General features: G+C 36.9%; 1 protein-coding gene across 2 annotated transcripts in view; it reads right to left on the minus strand.

Moving 5' to 3' along the window:
- Positions 1-5,784: 5,784 nt before the first annotated feature.
- SLC39A12 (solute carrier family 39 member 12) overlaps positions 5,785-24,717 on the minus strand; it is a 34,648-nt gene continuing 15,715 nt past the window's right edge. The window contains exons 7-13 of one of the 2 annotated variants that reach the window (XM_066323643.1): positions 21,829-22,001; positions 19,923-20,075; positions 18,621-18,731; positions 16,321-16,384; positions 12,764-12,922; positions 11,159-11,346; positions 5,785-6,749 (exon numbers count right to left, since the gene is read on the minus strand). In XM_066323643.1, the coding sequence (XP_066179740.1) occupies positions 6,621-6,749; positions 11,159-11,346; positions 12,764-12,922; positions 16,321-16,384; positions 18,621-18,731; positions 19,923-20,075; positions 21,829-22,001 (977 nt within the window). In that variant the 3' untranslated portion in view covers positions 5,785-6,620. The remainder of the gene's footprint in view (positions 6,750-11,158; positions 11,347-12,763; positions 12,923-16,320; positions 16,385-18,620; positions 18,732-19,922; positions 20,076-21,828; positions 22,002-24,717) is intronic. The other variant, XM_066323555.1, reaches the window with a different exon arrangement.

A 24,717-nucleotide genomic window follows, 5' to 3' on the forward strand; every position in this document is an offset into this window, starting at 1 on the left:
TTAGTCTACCCTAATAATGCCAGAAACATCAGAGAGTCAGCTACTCTGTTGTCTAGACAAATGGCATACTCTTGCTAATTGCAATAAAAGCCAATTTGAAAATTAGGTTTTATGGTAGTAGGAAATGATAAAAAATGGACTATGCTCTCATAAGCTTTTTTCCCTCTCATTACTTGAGATGGAATTTAAATCCTGTGCACAAAATTGCACTGATTTCATCTACTCTGAATATGTATTTTCTAAACCATATGCCTATGAACATATAGATCATATTTTCAATGTCCATCTCAAAACTAAGAATTATTAAAGGTCATATATTTTGTAATATGTGAACTATTTCCAGTGCTAAATCTTGTCTTCTTAGCCCCCATATTTTCCAGCATATTGAGATAATAATATTTGAGAGATAATATTCCATAATATTTGAAAGAATTGTGTGAGGTTTGTGCTTATCAATGAGAAGGTACTGCAATGAGGAGAGAGTAATTCTTTATGTATTTGTTAGTTTTGCCATTTACACCTATACATCTTACACATCTATAAGAACATTCTCTTGGGCAGTTCCTTGTTCTGGCTTTCCTGTTCTGTATGAGTTTCACCGTGTTTGTCTCAAAGTGAAAAGGAAGATGCTTTGCATGTGTGCAGGATGAGGAATCACTGTGCAATTTACAGTGTGTTGCCACTTGCATTCAGTTTTTTACCATATTACAGAAGAGACCTTATTGTCCATTTTATCTTTTTTCTCTGAAACCTTGTGCAAAAAATTATCATCAGTGATGTTCTGGAGTGTAACTGAATTATTTTAAAATGCACAGGACTTCTCATGTGGATAGTACCTGGTAAAAGAATTGCATTCATGGCTATAGGGCAGTGTGGATGTTTTCTGAATGCTGCTGGGCTGTCCTGGGCACACTAAACCACCAGATGTACACTGGCCATTTACAACTTCCTAAAATTGCCGATAATTATAGCTACTATCTCCTGAGTCACTCCAATGTGCATATAGCTGGCATTAGGTTGTATGCTTAAATTCAACACCCATCCCATTCTGGATTGGGATGACAGTCAAAAAGTCGGTGTACTCTTGCTCCAGAGCTCATACTACACCCTTGCCCTGTGCCCTTGCACAGGAATATGTAAATGACATTTGAAGTCCTGAAACTAGGGCACTTGTACCAGTTATTAGTGATAAAACCACACAAGACCACCAAGATAACATCAACACACTTCAGTGTAGAATCAAAAGATGACTTACTTGTTTTTGTGCTCAGTACTCACAGCAGTGTCTGTCTCTCCAAAAATTAATTGTATTACTGGTACCACTGTGCATATAATAGCTCCTTCTCTGTGATTCTCAGTAGATTCTCCAACATTCTGTTCCCCTTTCTGAAGAAATAAACTGCAGACACACAAAAACCTGTCCAAAATTATCTGCATGGGTGATGGACAAGAACAGGTAACAGCCTATGTCATATGGCTTATGGTATTTGAATAGCAGGTGGAAGGACAAACACTAGAAAGTCCTTACCAGAAAAGCCAAAAAGAGTTTTCCTGAGGTGATGTGGTGGTGGATATACACCAGCAACACAGGGGCACCTGGAATACTCTGAAACACTTGCCAGGCCTGAGCTCCAGCTGCTGTTCACCAGCCTGTACCCTGCCGAGGACAGTCTGGCAGCTGCCCAACAGAGCCAAGTGCAGGCATTGTACTCCTGCCCTCCCTGCAGCATTAGTTCATGGAGGACAATTTGGTGTGATCTAAAACCAAGACTGAAATGTCATAATAATTGTCCAGTCTATTTCCCTATGCATATCTCTTGTCACCTCTCTTGGATGGGTCAAATTAGGTCCTTCTGGCTCCTGGGGAAAGGAGAAGGGTTCCTCAGACAACAGCAGAGGAACAAAATGATATCACATATAGACACACCTATAGCACTGTGTTAGAGCTGATCGGCATAATTCTGGGCCAGTATGTATAAATGGTTGCTATGCAGATTTTAGGTTGCCAGGTAATCCTGTGCTTAATGCTTTCTGGCAATGTCAGAGTGAGGCCCTGGAAGAGAGAGACGGCCACGTCGTGCTCCGTTTTGGCGCCCTGTAGCTGTAGGTTGGAGATGGATCCCTGGGAGTCCCTGGGATCACCCTGACTGCTGGACTCCCGCAGGTTATGGCCCTGCGGGAGCTCGCACTCACGGGGTTATCGGCCAGACCGCTTTCACAATAGTTTTCACTTCCAAAGCAGGCAACACGCACCAACGCGCCCTTGCAGCGAGCTGCTGCAGGGTGAGAGAGAGCTGTAAAAATAAAATAAACCCCTGGGTCCTCCTGCGGCTCCCCCTCGGGAGTCGGCCGCCTGCTCCGCGTCCTTCCCCGGGAGCCCTGCGCCCCCGCCCCGCGCTGCCGCTCCGCGCTGCCGCCGACCGCAGCTTGGCAGCGACTTCAATGCGTCCCGGCGTCTGTGCAGGGTCTCCCGTTGTGCTTGGTCCTGTTATCAGGGACATAAAAGGAAAGAGGCACTTCTTACATTCCCCTACGTGACCCAGGGCAACAGCTCCATGTGTGGATTTCTTGTTCTTTTGGGGAGAAGGGAATGTAGGTGGGTCTAGTAAAATAAATTGCAGGACTTTTTGTTTTGATTAAAGCTATTGTGCAACTACTGCCTGTATCTTCTGTAGTCACATTCCTACAGCTACACTCACAATAGAAGGCAGCTTATTTTTAAAATGACAGGAAGTTTAAAATGAGAAGGCTTGACAAAAGGTTACAGTAAAGAAAGAAAAGCTAAGAAAATTGATAAGATATCAGCCCTAATTCATACAGATATAAACCTGTTACAATGATAATTTGCTTTCTCAAGTGCAATGGCAGGGTGATAGAAAAACAATTCAAGGGTAAATACCAAAACTAACCATATTTTCTTATATGAAAAAGGTATTTTTCTGTCTCTGGAGAAAACGCCACATTCATATTTAAAGCATAAAAATACAGTAAAGGAATAGATGGCAGTGTTTAAAACATGCAGATGAGCTCCAGAAACTCAAGGGCATTACTATAACTGACTGCAAAGAAGGAACTATTTATCTTAGGAGTCACTGGATAATGTGTAACATATACAGAAAATAGAGGTACAAGGTCAGCTCTCAGGAGCGCTGGTAGTTTGGAATTGGAAGTATTCTTTATGAGGCCCTCTCCCATCTAACTTGCAAGGAAAAGTATCGTAGCAAACAAATTCTTTCAACCTTTCCTTTTCTCTCTAGTTTTCTGTGTAGGAAAGCAAGATCATTTCATCTTGCCTGAAAACTAAGAATAGATGAAAGGGAGAAATGCTAAACAGCTTCTTCCAGGAAAATTCCTTTATCTATAGATTCATGTATTTAAAGTTTCAAAGGAACATTATTATTATCTAGTTAGAACTGCCTGACTGGCTGTAAAACCTCACCAAGTAATCTCTCCATCAAGCACATAACATCTGTTTGAGCAATTGCATACCTCTTACAGACAAACCTAGCCCTGATTTAAGGGCTGCAAGTGATGAAGTTCTGCAGTCCTTACTCAGGATTTGACTCAATGAAAACATCAGCATATTATGCTCTCTGTCTGTTAGGTTTGAAGCAACAGAAAGATATACCTAGCTTTAAAAACAGGTCTGTTTCAAATCTTCATGAACAAATTCTACACATTTAAAACAAATTAAAAAAGAATGCATCATAACAACACTTTGCAGAGTCTTCTCTTTTGTAAGGACACAAAAACATATTCTATTATTTTTCTTGGAATTTTTAGAAAACATTGACTAAAATGATGAATTTGACAGGTGAATATCTTCGGGGTAAAACTTACTTAATTTTCTGTTTCAATATCTATTTGAACAGTTTCCAGCCCTCTGTAAGGCCAGAGGTCTTGATTTACAAGTGGTAATACTCCACCTTCAGTATCTTTTTAACGACACTAATGTAAAGAGATTTACAGCAGAGGCACTAACCTTTAGTAATGAGATAAGTTCTCTGTAAGTTCCACAGGAATTCAAACTTTCATATGTTGATGAGACCTCAGGTATTCAGGTTTGACACCAGGGCAAAATGGCCACAAAAACTACTCACTTACTGACAAACACCACAAAAGCCAAAGAGCTCTGTGGCAGAAATAAAGATTAACTGGCTTTCTGATCAACATATCTGTGCCTGTGGTGGAAGCTGTATAAATACATTTGGTTTTTAAATGTGATCAAGATGCCTGATAAGCATATATAGCCAAAAGACGGCATTTTCTTAATCGATGTGGATACAATACATTCACAGAACATATCTGGATGGGAACCTATGCTCATATGCGACTTTAAAGTACACACTGCCAGAAATTACTTGCCCTCTTTCAGATACATTAATAAACAGTAGACAAATATTTCAGAATACAATAACATAACCAAAACATGATCATATTGGTAATCTTGTTTTCTGTGGAAGGAAACATTACGCACACATAAGCATTCAAACTATGGTAACTCTTCTCTTTGAAATAATGAATGTTTCCAATGTTCATTTGCACCATCTGATACAAGAATAGATTTTGCTTACGTCCAGTGATGCCCTGCTATTGCTTGAATTGACTGTCACAGCTGAAGGTCATGAAGTGATTCAGTGCCAACACAAACAGATGAAATACTGAAAAACCATTTTTTAAAAATATTAACATAATAAAGTCAAGCAGAAGTTTTTGGAAAAAATGTAAACTTTGAAAACAGAAACATTAGACATGGTTTCTCAACTCACCTTTAAAAGTTACATCAACATAAAAAGTAATTGTAATATTTGCACACCTAAATAAAAGAAGCTAGGATTGTACTTTGGGCCTTAAAAAGAGCTCTGTTCACTCCCCTGTCAGATGGAAACTTCCTGTGTTCCCTTGGATAAATTGTCTGGGACATGGTTTTTGAAGGTTTGTACATATCTGTCTAGATTTGCATTGGGGTATTTGCTACAGATTCTCATAACTAACAGGCACTGAAAATTAATCTATATCTACTTTTAAATTATCTCTAAGTATGTTCATTTTTTCCTTGAGAATTAGTCAGTGGTAGATTAAGGGTTCACAACCCCATGAGTGTGGGCTATCATAAAGAGTAAAATTCAGTATTTTTTTTTTTCACTTTGTATTTTGGAAAGTTAATATGAAGCTTTTGAGAACTAACAGGTCTCACAATCTGCTGAAGGAGAGTAGACTCTGTTCTCCTCCGTGATATGAGAATAATTGTGCCTTCATTAGGTGCTATCAAATAAACAAAGGACATGTTGGGAGACAGTAATGTTGAGATATTCTCATAATGTAGAGATATTTCAAGGCAGAGTTTGGACAAAGAAAAGAAAACTTTAAGTTGCTTCATAAAGAATATATATCTGTTCTGTAACTTGCTCATCAGAGCAACCTATTTCCATAGCTCATCAGAGGACAAAGAAAGAACATAATTTAGTTCTCATACAAAAGTATGAATAAGATCGGGAAGAAGTCCTTGCACCAGAAATTGAGAGCATGTAAAGAGCTGAAATTACACAGAATCAGGGCAGAATTTGTATATTTGTTTCAGATCCAGTTCTGCAAAACTAAATTAAGTTAATCATCTTAACTTATGCAGAATTACCTTGAAATCAAGAGGATTAGTTACACAAAAATCACTCAGAATGGGAGGAGTTGCAGTGAGGCTACATGTACTCTAGACAACTGAAAAAGCTCTTTCCACAATGCACATCACATATCTATGGTTAAGCTAATTGCTGACATGAAGGCGAGTGTTTACTGAATGTTAAGTCACAGAAGCAACATTGGGCCCAAGAGATCCCTTCATTTGAGGAGCCTGGAAGGGATATCAGGGAAAAGCAATTTAAACACATTTTTTTATAATCCTTTATGAGCAGTTGCTATAAGCAACCATCAGAGGTGAGATAATGCAAAAAGTGGTTAGTCCAGTTCTTCACTATCAGAGGTTCCATCACACAAATGATAAACTGTATTACAGTCAAAAAAGAGTTCCCAAATTTCTATATCATAAACTTCAGCATTTACACTTGTCATTTTTTTTCCTGCCACACTGGACCAGTAAGATGCAACTGATGAGAGTCTTTATGTTGACAAAATAGAAAGTGCAGACTTTATGAGATCACTTTATGCCATTTAGCAGTTTAGCTCTGCTACACTTTTCAGATTTAAAGAAATGATTCTTTGCACTAAAAGGCAAAAAGAAACCATTCTGTATTCAAATTATTCAGCTATAGTTAGTCCACTTTAATTATTGCATATAAAAGTGTTTTATTTTCTTCATTCAGACTGGCAGCGATCATTTAGAGCACTCAGCTAGAACAGTCTCAATAAAAACTAATTAAAAGCTCCTGTGAGTTTGAGCATTGGATCTGGTAAACTCAGTAACAAAACATAATTCTAAACATTCATTTTTACAAAAAAAAATTACAAAAATCTGAACAATAAGTTAATAAAGTAAAATAGTTATCTACTGTTCAGATATAAAATCCCAGCAACTTAATTTACATATCACTATGGCAGACATGACAAAATTGTGAATAATGCTATCCACTCTCATAAGTGGTACTTTGAGATTTCCAACAGAAAACTTATATTTTAATTTTCTGTTCAAATACAGCTAAAAGTAAGAGGCAAAGCCAGCCTAATAGTAATCCAAGGTTCTGTAGGAGAAACATCAACCAAGGTCGCCGTGTCTGAATATGAGTCATTTCAGGAAGCTAAAAAAAGAATAAGACAGCAGAATTAGAGCCAGATACATTCATCTGTGGGAAACAAAAGTTATGGGAAAACAAGGCAAACTTCATTTAAAAAAAAAACCTTTTAAATTGCTGAGCTTCTGTCTGTAGTCATTCATGTGTAGCACTTTCTGTACATTTTGACAAAGCTGATCTTGACAGCAAAATATTTAAATTAATCAAATTCTACCCTCTTTGGTTCTTTTACTAGCACTGACAAGAATTATTAACAAGATTCTGAAATTTTTAAACTTCTCAATATTTTGTAGTAATTTTATACAGCTATCTGCAGTGAAATGTTTATTTAGCAAAATTAGTGATAAAATTAGTGATTTCCTTTTGTGGGAATAAACTAGTTGGAGTATTTTTTGCTTCAGTACTATATATAGGGTCAATCATGCTTTTTCTGAAATAACTGGCAACACTCCTATTTACTTGGGCTTTAGTAAATGTACAAGCAGAAAACAGGATTTTTAAAATATGCTTGGAAAAAATCATGTTTAGTGTTTTTCTCTGTGAGTCTTAAATCATGTAATGGAGCAACACTTGCTTATAATCATTATAAAAACTACTTGCACTGACCTTTCACTCTACACAGTGTATTTTATCAAAAGTTTAAACTAAATATTTGTCTAAACAGAGCTGGCAAAAATGATGCCTCAGGCTCAAATTCCCTTGATATTTCTGTTTTATTCAGAGGAAACACTGATGACCACTAACACTGTCACATCAACTGTGGAAATAAATACAGAGCAATAGTCTGGTGCTGACCTCTGGTTTTGGTTGTGTGGTTTTTTTCTGCACTTGAATAGAACTACTGAGTTCCTGTGCACTTTGGAGCTCTTCACAGTAGCTGTAACAGCAGCAGCAGCCACTGGGAGACAGTGGAGTGGTGCTGACCAAGGGGGTTAACGGGAGTGTTTGCTATGCTTGTCCTTCCCTCTGTCAGAAGGGGGTCTCTGGGGCTACGTCTGCATTTTCTTCTTTCTCTGAAAGTTGGCACAGGCCCAAAACAAAACTGTGTGGAAAAATCTGCCTCCATTTTAAACTTTTGCCTGAAAAAACCAGGAAAACCCAAATGCCCTGGATCTTCATTACAACCAAGCAGTGGTTTAAATTACAGAAACTTATGTTTGATCTATGTTTAAAGGTAATCAGAAACTTTTAATCTAAAGCAAGTGTAAACACCTCAAAGTTCTGATGCAAATCAAAATCTGAACTGACAGTTTTAAGTGCTCAGAATAAACTGAGTTTTTCATGTATATAAGTAAAAACTGTTAATTAAGACCTAGCCTGAACACAGGGTTCCAGACTAGATGTTTAGTATTTCTTATTTATCCTTAAAAACAGTCTATATTTTCCTTGTCCCCAGTGCCTGAGTGAAAAGTTCTTCAAACAGTAAAATTTTCTCCTCCCACTGCAAAATTGAATTTTCATTGTTGTCAGTGACATTTTATTAATTGCTGTCAGTGATAATTGAGGAGCTAACACATGCCCAGTAGGTTCCTAAGAGAGTTTCCAAAAGGAATTCTTAGCAAGTAGTACCCTTTCCATGTCCCATGCTGATGTCTGCTCCCTCCATCTGACCTATGTGGATGTAATCAACACACAAACCATTTCTATAGCCATAACTAGTGTGATATCCTTATTTGTTTATTAAAATAAAATGGCTGCTGTCACAATATCAGCTATGGTTACCCAACTCTCTCTGAATAAAAAAGCACGTGGTATAGCAGAGAGAATCTTGTTGTTTAAGGAGCATAAGCCTATTCAACTGGCAGATGCAAACCACTTCACAAATTAAGGGAACACAGCACCACATCCAAGCTGTTGGAAGTGTGTTGTCTCATCACACTTGTTAATGCTTCAAGTCTGTCAGAGGCAAAAGAGGCACTGCTAATCATGGGATTCTCTGTTCCACTCCAGCTCTTGTTATCATGAGTGCACAAAGATAAGAAGAAATAGGAAGCAGCATGCTGAAAGAGGCTCTCAGGCAGGTACTGGCTAAAAAAGAGTTCTTATTAAGCTGGGAACATGTGGCATGGCTGCTGCACTGCAGCAGTCCAGCAAATCACTTCAAAAACTACTCTCTTATCTTCAAAATTGAAAACATTTTTTTAAATTAGTCAGAGTAAACTTCAGTTTTGCATAATTTCTTGGTGAAAAATAATGGATATAAGTGATTTTATCTTTTGTTCCGTATTCAGTTTATGAAATTATTAGTCTACCCAGCTTGCTAATGGAGTTACAATGCCATTTGAAGAAATGAAAAACCTTTAATTAACCACAGAAATAGATTTGTGCTACTTTGTCTGTGGTGGCAGTCTCACAGTGCTGTTCTGTCAACAAACCTCCACTCACACCCCTCCATGCTTCTCAGTGCAGAAACCAGTGAGGCTGTTCAGTTTTATTTAAGTGCTATTCTGACAAGCACATGAATATGTGACAGCCCATAAAACAAGTACTGAACACCACAGTCAAACTTTGTGTATTATTAAGTGTTTGTGTACCATTAAGTGTTTGTGTACCATTGGCAGAAGCACTAATGACTATTGTTTGTAGATGAGAATGCAGCAGAATAGAACCTATTTCTGTGCAGAAAGTAAAAAAATACATAAAGAATGGTTAATTTTCTCTGGAGATGAATAATTTTCTCTTGAGATGTACTATACAAACAAACAAAACTTTTCACATCTATAGATGCCTGCAGTGCTACATAATTTTTTTTTTAAATAAAATAATCCCTGTGATATTTGACACTGACAAAGAGGTGAGCCACCTAATGGCAGGTCTTTTGACAAAATGCAGAGAAAGGCTGATTAGAGTCTCATTAATAAAACAGATTGAGAGAAATATGATCCTCCCCTCTCTCTCCCTTCTTTCTTCCCTTCACATCAAGACCAAGATTATGATGACAAGCTGAGAAGAAGGGAAAACATGTCCCTGTCTTTGTCTAGAACTATATTTTCTCTAGGGATTTACAGCTGGCACATTGCTTTGAAGACTCAGGGAAAAACATGGTATTGTTCTAGGAGCTTGTGGATCCCTGATGGATGCCGATCCCACACTGAAGGAAAAATCATGTACATCATTCTTAGCTCCGTTAGTAAAACCGTGCCTACACAGTTGGTAGGCAGCCTCACTTCCAACTTTCTCTGTCAGAACAAGCTGCAACTTGGTACACAGTGTTCTTATCTGTTATTTACTACCTCAGTCAGGACTGTTGACACATCCACAATCCTTTGGCAGTTCCCTCCTAAGCTCTTAGATGAATTTTATGTTCATTTTAACTTACAATAGAAACAAAAGACTAAAATACTACCAAGGTACTAAGATCAATTACTGTAAGTAGAATTTTAAATAGGTAATAATGCTAGAATGGAATATTAGGTTTAAAGTATTATGCCTGAATCTGGTAAAGAGCATCTCAGACATGAAGTGGTAATGAACATAAAGAAGACACAGACAGGCTTGGAAAAAAAAAGTAATAATTTATGAAGAGACTTTTTTTTTTCTCCCTCTTGATCTACTCACTCCCAACATTCTATCCTTGTGGAGGAGCTTCCAAGAAACTTTACATCAACACATGTTGGTTAAAGAGCCATGTGACAAAGCTGGGCAGGTATTTAAATTCTGCATTGTTTCAAGTGTGACAGTCATCCATCTCTTCAATAAATTATGTGGCCTGATGCATCGGCGTGAGCTATGATTGCTCCTCATTTTTGTTCAGTCCTTAGACCTTACTCCAACCTCCTATCTTCGTACTTTATTTTTCTATAGACAGATCATTGCTATTGAATTTGGAATATGAAAATTATTGGGCAACTATTAAAAATCTGTGGTAATCGGAAGGCTTTTTTATTGCTTAAGAGCTAATTGAAACCTCCCTAGGATAGAAAGGAAGTGTTCAGGATAAGCATCATACATTTTAGCTCTGAAACAGCAAATTTCCATTGAAACAATGGGTGAAAAATATATAAAGAAAAGGGCAGAAAGAGAAAAAAATAACCAGGTTTTTCAAGATCTTAAAATCCCTTGAAGGCTCAAATATAGGTTTTACTAAATAATTAAAAGTACATTGCGTAAGAGTCTTTAAAAGGTTTCTTTTTAAAGACTAAAAGTCCATTATGCCTTTCTCTTATTTTAGTCTCTTAATGGTCTTTATTGCCCCTTTTTATTATAATGACAACTAGTATGAGAGTGACACAGAAGAAAAACAGATTACTTTTCTAAGCAATGTACACACACGGGTCAGACAACATGCTCTTCCCAACAAATCTATGAGCTCTTTTTCTCTCTAACTTCATCCTCCTGTATTTGTCTGACACTCAGCTATGATGTGGCAATGCTACAAGGAAAATAATAAAAAAAAAATAGACTGAAGTTCTCACCATTTCTGCCAAAGATAAATACAAGAACATTCCGGCTGTAACAGTAAAGATCCAGTTTTGAATGGATGGGTCAGTTGATAGAGAAAGGCCAATATAAAGTCCTAAGAATGCTGTTAGTGCACTTATAAAATTCATCAAAATTGCAATCTTCGTGGGGAGCCCTGTACTTAGCAGCACAGCAAAATCTCCTGCATAGAGACAAAGAACATTTATTATTTAGCTGATAAATATTTTTTAAGACTCCTGGTAATAATATATGAAGGAAAATCATTAAGCTATGCACAAAGATAGTGAATAATGGGGGGCTGCCTTTAGAATTCTGTAGAATTAGTTATAAACTTGTCCTATGTGAAAGAAAAAAATCTCAAAACAACAAAAAAGTCATATTGACTTGTACTTGTTTAGCTGTTCCTAAAGATAGCATACAGTATTGAGGAGTGGCTTTCTATTAGTTCTCTATGTTCCGTGACATTTCCAGCTTGGATATAAGCAGAAGTGAAGTCACATGGTTTCCCAGAGTTTCTAAATCTTTCTCCACTGGAAACTTGCCAGTACAAATCATGTGGGCATATTTGCAGCATGGTCTTTGAGTGCTTTACAGGTGCTGCAAGTCAAAGTAATCTATGCCAGCCTGATCCCAGTTTGAGTTTAATCCCACTGATTTCAGTCCTAATCAACTAGAGTAAGTTGTACATCAGAATCCCATCACAGACTTTTCTTCTGAAAGAAAAGATTTCATTGCAGGCCACAACTAGAAGATTTGAAAAAGCTTGCTCCATGGCTGTAAAAATGTCACTTTGACACTGGGGCACTACTGCCCCAGAAATAAGAAGGTGTCTTTGGAAGTAACTGCGCAAGTATTTCAGTTTGCTTTGTTACGCAAACAAGTTACCAGTTTTACAGCAATTCTCCATCCCACTTTTTTGTTTGGAGGAGTTTTCTACATAGCACATGGAATCTTCAATCATTTAATCATAGAAATGAGAACCTGCAGTTCTCATATTGAACTTCCTAATTTATAAACATTCATCAATACAATGTCAAGAGCAGCTTCAGCCATGCTGACTTTTACCAGAAAAAGTCAATCAAGAGCAATATACAACAGAACAATCCTCCTGTCCTGTCCACTAGTAAAATAGTTCATACACCTTTTATTATCTTATTGTTCTTGATTAGAAGCAGGAATGAGGGTAGCAAGAGGAATACTTGCTTAAATAGTTCTGCTGGATATTGAAATTATTAGGTAGCCCAATAGGTGTCAGGAATGGCCATTACACACATGTGAGTCTTGCTTACAGTTTATTATTTTTGGTGTCTGTACACATAAGAAAAACAGGTCACTCCTGACCTGATGTAATTTCCATCTGGAGAAGATCAAATGGGAATGCATCCAATAATGAGTGCAGAAGCCTCCTCTATTTTTTGTGAAAGCCAAAGTATCACACAGTAATATTATGTTCATGATGCTATAATCATGATAATATATAATAATCTAAATATGATGCTATAAGCAAGAATTCCCACAAATGTCATACAGGAAATAACTTTTTGGGAAACCTGGAAATGTACAGTCAATCAGGAAAAATACACACATATATTTCTTACCCATTTCATGAGGAATTTCATGGCATAAAATAGCAACAGTCGTTGTCACACCAGTTTCTGTTGAGGATGAGAATGCTGCTCCTATTACCAAGCCATCAGCAAAATTGTGAAGACTGTCACCCACCAGAACCATTATTGCTAACAAGCTGATTTTTTTACCTCAAAAAAGACAAACAAACAAACAAACAGATTAAAAGCCCAGTATTAACCCAAACAGATATTGCCAGTTTTGTTCTGTTACAAATGATTTGGGGTTTTTGGTGACTTCACATATAACACTGCAAAAAGTCATAATAATTAGAGGGAATAAGTGTTTATCTGATTTTTCCTTGTTATTATACTTCCTTCAATACACTTGAAACAAAAACGTATGTTCCAGAACAATTCAAAACAAGATGCAAATTCCAGGAAATAAGTTCCTTATTCTTACTGGGTCAACTATTAGACAAAAAGTTAGGTTTGAGTCCAGTCTCATGAAGCATCCTACGGCTTTCTACTTATCTTTCTTTATTTGATGAAATTCACACAAGTTTTCCTATTTGTTATGTGGAGTTCTTCCACCATTGCTCACCGAATTGAAGAGCTATAGTGAGGATGAATATTTGGTCTCACACAGCTGATTGTTTTAATCCTGTAAAGCTTGCTACTACCGAGTAATATTTGCAGGGTCTGTTTTTCCTATGCAATTGTATTACAATGAAAGATAGAAATTAAAGACAACAAGCCTCAGAGTATCACTTAGGGTACAGGGTTACAGCATGCTTATATCCAACATTTTTCCCAATCAATTAATGGCTGTTATGCTCATAGTATTCCTATCTGGAGAACCACTCATGGGTGGAGATGGCTGTTTGTCTTTCCCATGCTGTTCTGTGACCTTGTTTTAGTGTGGAAGAGTATACTGCGTGTTTATGGCATCATGTCACCTGACATGCTACTAGTGATGCAAGTACTGAAATCAAGCTAGGGAATTAGGGACAGTCTCTAGGGAATTAGTGACTGGGTAGAATGCTGAACAGACTCACAGGGAGGCCGTTCATCTCTTCAAGAAGCATAAAGGTTCCATAAAGGTTCAATGTCGAAACTTAGCAACACATAATCGGCTGGCCCATCCTGTACCTTTTTTTCATTCACTTTATCCACAGTTCTACAGTCAGGACTGCCTAATATTTGTCAAGAGACTCATCCAGCCTCTCTCTACACAGAATCGACAGAACATTTTGAAAAGGGTTGCTTTCATGCCTGAAAGAGCAGGGTCATAATTTTGGCCTTAAATGTGTATTTTTCTGACTTCTGGTGACCCCACATAGACATAATATGACAGACTAAGGAGCAAACATGAAACTGCACTGATCTGTCTGAATACAGCTATTACCAGATTTCAGTCCAGTAATGTTTCTCAGAGATGACCATTTTATATCAATGGGAGAGAGATTTTTCTTTCAGAAACTGGCTAGAATTGAAATCTTCAGACTATTATAAGAAACACACAGAGCACATAAAAACCTAACAATCGTATTCAGAAAATCCTCCCTGGTTGTCTGGGAGCTCTGTGGGTTCAGAAAAATTGGCAGGCTTGTTAGAATTTGCTGCCAGCTTACAGAGCCGGATGTGGATGTCCCCAGTTTGCACAGTTCTTTCTAAACACTATGGGCAGTTTATAATCAATAGTGCAGAGCATGAATTACATAGAAATAATAGATTGCTGTGTTACATTAAGTTTGTGATTTGTAAAAAGCACTGGCAAGGATGAAATCATGGCCTGCCCTGAGGTCTTATTAGTCTCTTTTGTTCAAGTATCTGATTGCTGGAGAAGATATACCATGATTACTGGAACTCATTCCAGTGTGTTTTAGTAAAACACAGGGATCAGGTTAACATTGTGGAGCAATTACAGATATAAGCTTTGTGAACTTACTTGACAGAAAGTTAAGAAGATGCATGTATAAACAAATCTGAATGTTTATCTTACTTTACTTACAGCCTATTTAAAAGCAGCTTTGTTACTGGCAATTATCTCACTGCATTATATTCCAACACAAACTATTAACTATTAACTTACTACATTAGCTATTTCTACAAAGCCTCTTCTTCTCCAACAATCTTCCTTTTTTTCTTTCTTTGCTTAAGTAGGGGATCAAAACTCAGCAAATTCTCTTCTATAATTTTTATAAAACTAGTGGGTACAGGATCTCAACAATATGCTACACTTTTTAAGTTAACAATAGGAGTTTAAAGGAAACATTTATCTATAGAAAGAACTGTTTTTCAATATTTCCATGACTAACACAGAAAAAATATTTCTAGTCAATGTAAAGTGTCACCAAGTACAACAAATATAAAATGCTACTGTTTGGTCTTCTCTGATATTAATAGAACAAGTATGGATAAACGCAGAAAGGGCCAGTCAAATATCTTTATCTTTAGAACATTTCTTGCTTTCTGAGTTACTCCCTGACTACCTATGGTGATTGACTCCTTTTGCAGTCCTACTTGGCAGGCATTTACAGTGAAGCTTCTGGGGAAAAACATCTCTCCCAGTATCAAGGTACCCAGGTATGTTTATGCACGTAGCTATTTAAAAGAAATGTATAATGAAACAAATTTTTGTAATTATGTATTCCCCAAAAAACCCCAATTAACCTCCTACCCCTCTCTACTAAGGTTTCATTTACGGAGGTAAGACTGAGGTATAAGGAAAAATTAAACTAAATAAAGATTACTGAGAAGCTATTCCAAATTTACTCCAGATTTCTAATGCTTCAGAAATAGAAATTAAGTCCTCAAGAACAGAAGAAAATATTAAGAACCTAGAAGAAGATAATGACACAATTAAATAAATCAAACTGATGACTTGAGATTTGAGATCAAAAAATAAAGGGGCATTATATTGTTCCCTCAGTTGAATGACTGCAACCTTACTGAATTCGCCAAGGTCAGAAAGTATAGTTGAAGACAAAATTTGGTTTATACTCTATTTTTGTATTTTTACTAAGCAGCAAAAAACCCCACAGAAGACAGGAGTTATCTGAAGTTCTCAGAAGCAGATTACTCTGAAACTGAAAGCCATCATGGGGCTATAATTCCATACCTGTGATAAATCATTACTGGTTTAAAGAGTTTATTGCTTTACTGTGTAAGACAAGAAGGACACAGAATTATATTAGCATAGTGAGTCTACAAAAATGTTTCATAACCTTCAGAAATAAAAGCCTGAACTAGTTTAAAATTATAAAAATATGCTTTGTATGTATTATATATTATGTATGTATTAATTTTTTACTATTTCCCTTTAAGCAAAGGCTTTAGCAAAATAAATTGCAACAGTAAGACAGCAAATACTAAAGCAAGGACAGTGTAAGATTAATGAACTTCCCAATTACAGGGTTGGCAGCTGAGAAGGTCTTTAAGCAGAGATTAAATTATGTAGCCAGGCGCCATCAGATGTGGTGATGTAGCACACAGCAAACACAGAGCAAAGCCAGCTGCACACTTTCAATTCCATCTTAGGTCTGAAGGATTTTCCTGTCTTTCCTAGTGTTTTTATTGATACTAACTTTTTTTGCTGATCACCTTGCTCTCTGGAGGAACTTCAGCTGGTTCAGAATCTTCTGGGCTTCTCTAATTAAAAGCAAAGATAATGGATCAGTGTTAAGGGTCTCTTCCAGCTGCTGCCATAAATACAGGAAAATATCAACTAAGTTCAAGTTATTTGAATTAAAGATAGTCAATGATTATTTGCTCAGATATCATTAGAATAATTTACTGGCCACTGGCAGTGTGATTTATGCAGAAATATATAAAAAGAAATCTACCTCACCCAGAGAGAGTTAAGTCTAATTCAGGTAGGAAGAAATACATTCATAGGCATTGTTGTACCCTAAGAAAACCACACTTCTGCTTGAATGCACAAAAATCTGAGCCAAATGCAAGACTAGAATGGACATTGTAATTAAAATTGCATGTTTTCGTTTTGTCATGACTGGATTTTCCTGGAGAATGTCCATAGGATTTGCAGGAAAAGAGAGGTAGAGTCTTTTAGGCGCTCGTTCTTCGCAGTTTCCCTGTGAAAACACAAGACTAAAAAACATGATGATCAGTAGGTTTCAACCCCTTTCAAAATACAGGGGTTTTTCTTCAGGGTGGTGCAACCTCCTGTGTCTTGTGTCTTGGCTTTTAGCAAGGGCTTCATCTTGGCACCAGGCAACACTGGCTAGGCATAGCAGCACTTGGGTACATGGTGAAGTTTACCTTTACTTCAAGTGAAGAAAGAGACAGTGTCTTCTTCCTTATCCTAGAGAGATTAATTGTTGCATCGGCCCTAATGTTTAATAAATAGATATTGCAGCTGTTGGGAGATCAGGGAGAACATGAGCAAACTCTCACTGCCCCTACCTCCTTGGGTCTTAGCTTTCTGATTGGAGAAATTATTAGAAATTCATGTGAGGGAGAGAAAAGCCAAAAAACGCATTTGCTTGAAACTAGAAAGACTGAATTTTAATTTCTGAGGTTTTTTTTTCCCAAGAAAAGGTGGTAAACCCTATAATGGCAGCCAGTGGAGTCAACAACAGCACAAGAGCTCCATGTTAGGGACAACAGCCATCTGTCTCCAAAATTGTACCAGAGATGTACACTGGCTACAAAATAGGATATGTTTTTTGGTTGGTTTTAGCTTGTTTGCAATGAAGGACATGTGCTGTAAAAGCATGATGGGAGAAGGAAAAATAATTGTTTCTCATATTCTACATTTTGAAGGAAAAATGTCTCTAATTCCCATGATTGCAGCCAGTCATATGAATTCCAGTAATTGTTCCACTTCTCCTATAATATTTATTCACATACCACTTCTTTGAACAGTGAGTCAAAACTGCAAGACTAATTACTAATCTGAAGGATTTATAAGTTTTTCTTAGTCAACCAGTGTTTGTCTTATTCACATGATTCTGAAAAATTGGCTGCTCTTGTACAAACCAGCTCAGCCAGGCTAATTCTATATAGATAATGTGATATATATAGAACTTCAGAGGGATCTTGCATCTGAGGGGAATGACATGTTCATTCATTATCATAAACAGGAAGCTTTGACATGTCTCACAAAATAGTAAACATGCTTCACTCCTCTATTTTATCTGGTTTTTATTGAGAGGTTTCCAACTGTGTTTTAGAGATGGGTCATAAGGCTCTTGCCCACCACAAATATAATAGTAAAACGGTTCACTTATGCATTGAGATAGTGGTTATAAACTGAAAAGATTTGTTGAAAGAAAAAGAAAACAGGGTAAAATTTATTACTAAATTTAATTTGCAAAGATTTATCTGTCTGGATCTTATCTACAGACAAGTATAAAAGTCTGTAACTTCTTATAGGTAAGCACCATTCTCAGATATCCAAAGTGTTTACATCACTATTCTAATCTGTGGAAAAATGCCCAAGAACAGTCCAGGATTTAATCTGTTCACTAAGTAAGCACTTAACCCTCATTGGAGGAAATTCTGAAGTTTTTCCTAAGGGACACTATGCCTTTATGTATGATCAATGTTTAAAAAGAAGGGAGGAGGAAAATCTCCAAGAATTTTATCAACAAAATGTATAACAATACAGGAAGTGTATTGTTATATCAATCTGATACACACTTAAGAAAAGTTATTGTAAAATATCTGTTCTTGATATCTCTGTGAAAGCTCATTACAAACTTCAAAATCTAGATATTTTTGACAATCATGTCAAGTAATAAACAACAAATCAATAAAGACTGAAAACCAATATTGATTTATTACATTCATTTTGTTCATTTCTTTTGAGGAACAGAGAAAGAAGATTATAAATTTAGGGAAGTATGTCATATTGGTAACCTACCAACTGTATGGTTGAAGAAGATTTGCCTCTGCCTGAATGTTCATTTAATTCAGACTCCACTGGAAGATCATGGGAATGTCCCCAGTGCCCATTAACTAAAGAAAGGCCCTGCTGAATGAAGATGCTTTGCAATTAGTTCTGAAACCAAATGAACATAGGTGCAGCATTTCTCAGTCTTTTGTGAAAATCTAGCATTTTTAAGAATGATTTTTTTTTCAAATAGAATCTATTGTAAAAACTCACTGGCCAGCATCAGCATTTCCTAATGCTTATTTTGTTAAAAACCATGAAAAGTGAATCAGAAAAATCAGTGACAATTACAGTGGTTTGATAAAACTTCATTTATTTTAAAGATCAAATTCAAATTTGAAGCTGAGATAGATATAAAAATGAACTCTGAGGCTTCATCTAGTTTTCAGTAGAAAAAGTTTAAAAATTTGTGGAATGATGATGAAATCCTTCTCTCAAACAAGTAACAAGAAGGACTCCTTTTGACCCAGCAAATAAAATATCACCATCATCAAAATACTCTCATTCTATTAATCTCACTTTATATTCTTATGGCTGACTCAAAGGTAGTGTGAATAGGGAGTCATTGCTGTGTATCTAAATCAGGCCAGTCTTCACACACTCTTTAGAAGAGAACAAGCAAAGGTTTAGCCTTCTTAAGTGACATAAGGATTGTCTCTCATACTGAGAAACTTAATGAGCCATCACATTTTGTGCTACATTCTATCCTTGTACATAATCATATTTTCAGGCTCTGGCCATACTGAAATAAAGTAATAGAATTACTGTAAGCATGGAGATCTTATTAATATAAGATTGGCTCCTACTGACTGCAGCACACATATTAGATTTTCACATCACTGGGGTGGGGATGAAAAACAATTTGGAAATTTTTAGATATTATTCTTGAAAATATCTTATGCTTGCACATATCTCCTCTTCAAACAGAGCCTAGAGCAAACAACTGTCACTGCTATTTCATATGGATACACACTTTTCACCTGCTCCAGTGTGAGTCATGAATGCAGGCTTATGGAATACATTTGATTAACTGTTCCCTTTCTGGAATTATAAATATGTGGAACACACTCATGAAACAAGCACAATCCACAGAGCAAAGAAAAATAGAAACTGAAGGTCAATCTGGTAGGAGCACTTTGGAAAGCAATTACCAATGCTTCATTTAACTCACAAAAATGATAATTAATTTCCACAATCATTTCAACATTTTGTGCACTGCAAAATCCCAAAATACAAGAGTTTTTTAAAAGGATGGGTTGCACAAAGCTTTACCTGGTCACGAGGTGTTACCAAAAGAAAGAAACACTTTTCTATCAGAAAAAATCCATGAATTCCTCCAATTATTCCCAAAAGTTTCCATATATATTCTTTTCCCTCATAGAAATGTTCTACATCTTGTGCTTCATGTTTATGCAAACCAAGAGTCTAAAATAAAAAGATAAATTTAAAAAAAATTAAAATTGCAATGTTTTAATTATTGCTAGAGCAAGCCAATGTGTTAATTCATTTTATTCTCAGAAGTTTATTTTCCCAGTTCCTTCAATATTAAACTGTGTTTTGAAAAAAACAGCTGAACAATAGAGGATGAAATAAACCATTAGGAGCACAGCTACACTTCTTCATTTCTCATTGGTGAAAGTAACATTAATTTTAGGGACATTTTTATGAAATCATCCTTTATATATATGAGATATATTTTGTTTTCAATATATTGATGTTAAAATTGTATAAAAATTACTTGCATTATCTTAATATGCAAACTTCATATTGAAAATAGATAAGGAGCTACAGGAGAGGGTCCAGCAGAGACCACAAGAATGTTTAGGGGACTGGAGCATCTCTCTTATGAGGACAGTCAGCTGGAAATGGGCCTGTTCAGCCTAGAGAAGAGAAGTCTGAGAGGGGATCTCATTAACCCATACAAATATCTCAAGGGTGGGTGACAAGAGGGTGGTGCCAGATTCTTTTCAGTGCCCAGTACCAAGATGAGGAATAAAGGCCATAAATTAAAACACAAGAAGTTCCAACTCAACATGAAGTAGAACTTTACACTGAGGGTAGCAGAGCACTGGCACAGGCTGCACAGGGAGATTGTGGATTCTCCCTTTCTGGAGACATTCAAAAACTCCTCAATGTACTCCTTTGTAACCTGCTGTAGGTATCCTGCCTTGGCAGTGGGCTGAACTAGATGATGTCCAGACATCCCCTCCAACTCTAACTATTCTGTAATTCTGCAACTGTGATTCCATGAAAATATGCATAAATTATTAATGTATAATTATTGCAAAAATGCATTTGTGTTGGTGGATGTGCTTCCTTCTTTTTCCTAGTGTCACAGCACAGCAACCTTCCTTTGCTCTGAAAGCGAGGGCTCTAAAGGCTACTGGATACATTACTTAAAACTGGTGAAAGAGAATACTTTCACATTTAAAAGGTGCTGCTGAGAGAAATGCATTTGTCTGACACTCAGTGAGAATTGCCTTCCTTAAATCACTCTCCCAGTTTTGCTTCCAGTGATGATGCATTGAGCACAAAGAAAATTTTAACCAGAATCTTAAGTGAAGATGGGAAGCTCTCTTTCTGTGACCACTAGAAGTCTACTAATAACATCTGTGTCATATCAGAGGATACTGTTAAAAATAAAGGAATACACAATGGAAAATTTGGTTCTGTTTTGCATGTTATCCTGTTCCTAAAATTTAGATTATGAATTTAGGAAAAGATCATGTCACACATTTTATTACAGTTCTAGGCATCAGGATTAATTAGGCTGATAGTGCCTGGTTCTCTAGAGCCACCTGTGGAGGGGACTGTGGATGCCGTATATACAACCTTAGAAAAAATTCTGTTAAAATGTGTTTCAGAATCTGCCTCATGAAAGAAATAAATACCCATCTAGAACATGCCTTGCACAGGACTTGTGGGGTTTCTGAATTTTTATTTTATTTTTAAATAGGTGCCTTTCTTTCTTTGAATTCATCAGTCATGGATCTCTACTTATTATTTTTAATCTCTCTCTGAGATAGAGAGTGCAAATGTAATTGGAGTGCAGGGGGGCTTTCATGGAAAGCTTCATTTATAAACTGATGAGCATTACCCAGGTTTAAATGAAACCTTTCTCTGTGTGTGCACACACACTTGTCAACATTTTAAAAGTGCAGAAGTGCCTATTACTTACCTGAGGAATAAGATGTAGCAATGCATCTCCAGAAAGGGTTCCAACAGCCAAACCGACAAACAGCTGTAAAATGAGTGTATAGATTTCTTGACAGGAGTTAAATAAAATGAGAGTTGTACCAAACATAGATCCAATAGTAATAAGTAAAACAGCAACAGTGCTGTAACCATATTCTGTAGGGGAAAAACAAATGAAACAAAACAAGGGCACCTTTAATCATCCAATATTTCTATTTGTGTTTCTATTTCTATTTGTTTTGTATTTGTAATTGTTTTTGAAGGAATGTTTTCATACCTCTATATACAAGTACACAGGAGAAGTGATTCATTGTGACACTGTCTGATTTCAGCTGGTATTGAGTTAATTTTCATGGTATCTGGTACAGGGCAATGTTTTATATTCAGGATGAGAATAACACACTTATGTTTTGGTTGTTGCTAAGCTGTGCTTACCCTGAGCCAAGGACTTTTCAGTGTTTCATGCTCTGAAAGTGAGGAGATGCACAGGAATCTGGGGAAGGGTGGAGGCAACACACCTGGGGCAGCTGACCAAACTGGCCGAAGGGATATTTGACACCACAGAACATCATGCTCAGGGAAAAAACTGGGAGAAATTGACCGGAGGGGCTGATTGCTGCTCAGGGGTGAGCTGGGCATCAGTCAGCAGGCGATGAGCTGTTGTATTGTGCATCGCTTGTTTGTCTTGGGGGTTATCTCTCTCTCTCTCTCTCTCTCTCTCTCTCTTTTTTTTTTTTTTTTTTTTTTTTTTTTTTTTTTTTTTTTTTTTTTAATAATCTTCCTTTCCATTACTAATTGCAGCAGGAGGAGGAGGAGTAGCACGAATATTATACTTTATCTCAATTATTAAACCAATCATAGCTCAGCTGATGGGTTTTTACCTTTGTCCAGTTCTCCTCCCCAACCCCTGTGGGGGGAAGCAGTGGGGGACTGTGCAAGTGGCTGCTTCATATTTAGCCTCTGTCTGGGGTTAAGCCACAACGGCCACATAGATTTTTCTAGTCATGTGTGAACAGATGACAGAATTAGAAGCCCAAGAAACATTCATTTTTTTCAGGCTTTACATGTTATAGTCTGGTACTTCCAAATTTCAGACCTTCAGACCTTAAGAGCTAAACAGACTGTGGTTGTGCAAATTAGAGACACTCAGAGCACCACAGTGAATAGAGCTCTGCATTTGCTTCCTCTATTAACAGATTTATGTTTGAGATTCTATGTTCTCACATGCCACACCTGTGTATCTTTACAGTCAACACCACTTTAACCAATTTATTTTCTGTAAAAAAATGAAGGCCTGAAACCTCAAATGAATGTAGTGATCTAATTTAAGCATAAACATGTCAGTCCAAATTATATTTACACATCTGCTGTGGAAAAACATCCCCTCACTCAATATGCCAGGACCACCAACCTATTTTTCCCAGATTACTGGGTGTTTTTGAGTGTTGGTCTTATAATTCCTCAGTTACATGCTGCTCACATTTCCAACCTTTTGCACAACATGAATCCCAATTAATTTCTATAGAAGTTCTATAATGGGAGGTAAAACACTGATAAGAAACAACCATAAAGGAATTAATGCCAAAATATTTAAAACTCTCACTTAATGTTTCAAACTTCAGTACCATTGCAAGTGCTGAGTACCTCATTAAATCAGACAGTTAGTTTCACAGACTGCACATCCAAATACAAGAGTATAATAGATATATATGGAATGTCAGGCCTTGGTGACTTAGCCAAAACAGCACAGCCTGTCATGTCAGTAAAACTAATGAGCCTATTCTCAGGTCACTAGGTCACACATAAGTCAAATATGGAGTTCTTTATCTGTATCAAGACAACAGAAGTGTCCCTGTGGTCATGGAAACCTTCCTTTGTCAAAAAGCACAGGGCAAGGGCTGCAGAAAGGGCTCTTATTAATTCCATTCTGCACTTGAATAGTTCAATTTTTCTCATCTCTCACCTTTATGAGATCACTAAAATGTCATTGATTCCGCTGATGGCTTTAGACTCAGAAGAATCCCACTTAACAGTGAATTTTTTATGAACCTTGTATGTGACCTGGGTAAGTTCCTTTCCTTTCTTTTCTTTCCTTGTACCTTGATTCCCAATCTAAAAAAATGGTCATATCTGTGTAGCACAGAAAAGATCAAAACAGTAAAGACTGCAAGGTCTTCATGTAATGAGCACAGAGATAAGATAAGAAAGAAGGACTGCTGCCTATTGAAGACCCATAATGATTTTTCCTATTCTGTATGTCTCTTTCTATTATAACAGTCCTTAGGCTATCCATGAGTGTTCTCCCATGCTTTTTCTTCTGGGATAGCCACATGTGTCCTTTCATGCTTTTTAATTCAGGTGCTGTTATGTAAGGGTCACTGGGCAGCAGGATGTGGGGAAAACTTACTAGCTCCAAAAAGACCTAGTCATTTAAAGCTGGCCATGTAGATATCAGGATAAAGGTATTGAAGACATTGATTTGTAGCCTGAAAAGTGTTCATCTAGAAGCAGGCAATTATGGCAACTATTCCTTTTTGGTCTTTTCTGACTCCCAAATTCTCCACCAAAATTAATGTCTCTGTTATTACATCATCACACCTTGATTTGTAACCACTTCCCAGACATCATTTGCTTAAAGTTAGGAAAAAAAACCAAGAAAACACATTAGGAAGCCCTTAGATTCAGATTTTTCTTTTATAAGGTGGGCTAAGGATAGATTACAGGAGAAGTGGAATGCACGGAACAGATAGGGCAGAAAACACTGGAAGCAGAGGCACATGAAGGCTACAACTGCAAGTGGAAACAATCTAATTATACTCTGAATCAGTTCTTGTTCCAGCTCTATCACAAAGGTGCTGCTGCCCTGTTAGTG

The sequence above is a fragment of the Sylvia atricapilla genome, chromosome 1, assembly GCF_009819655.1.
Source record: "Sylvia atricapilla isolate bSylAtr1 chromosome 1, bSylAtr1.pri, whole genome shotgun sequence".
Taxonomy (NCBI): domain Eukaryota; kingdom Metazoa; phylum Chordata; class Aves; order Passeriformes; family Sylviidae; genus Sylvia; species Sylvia atricapilla.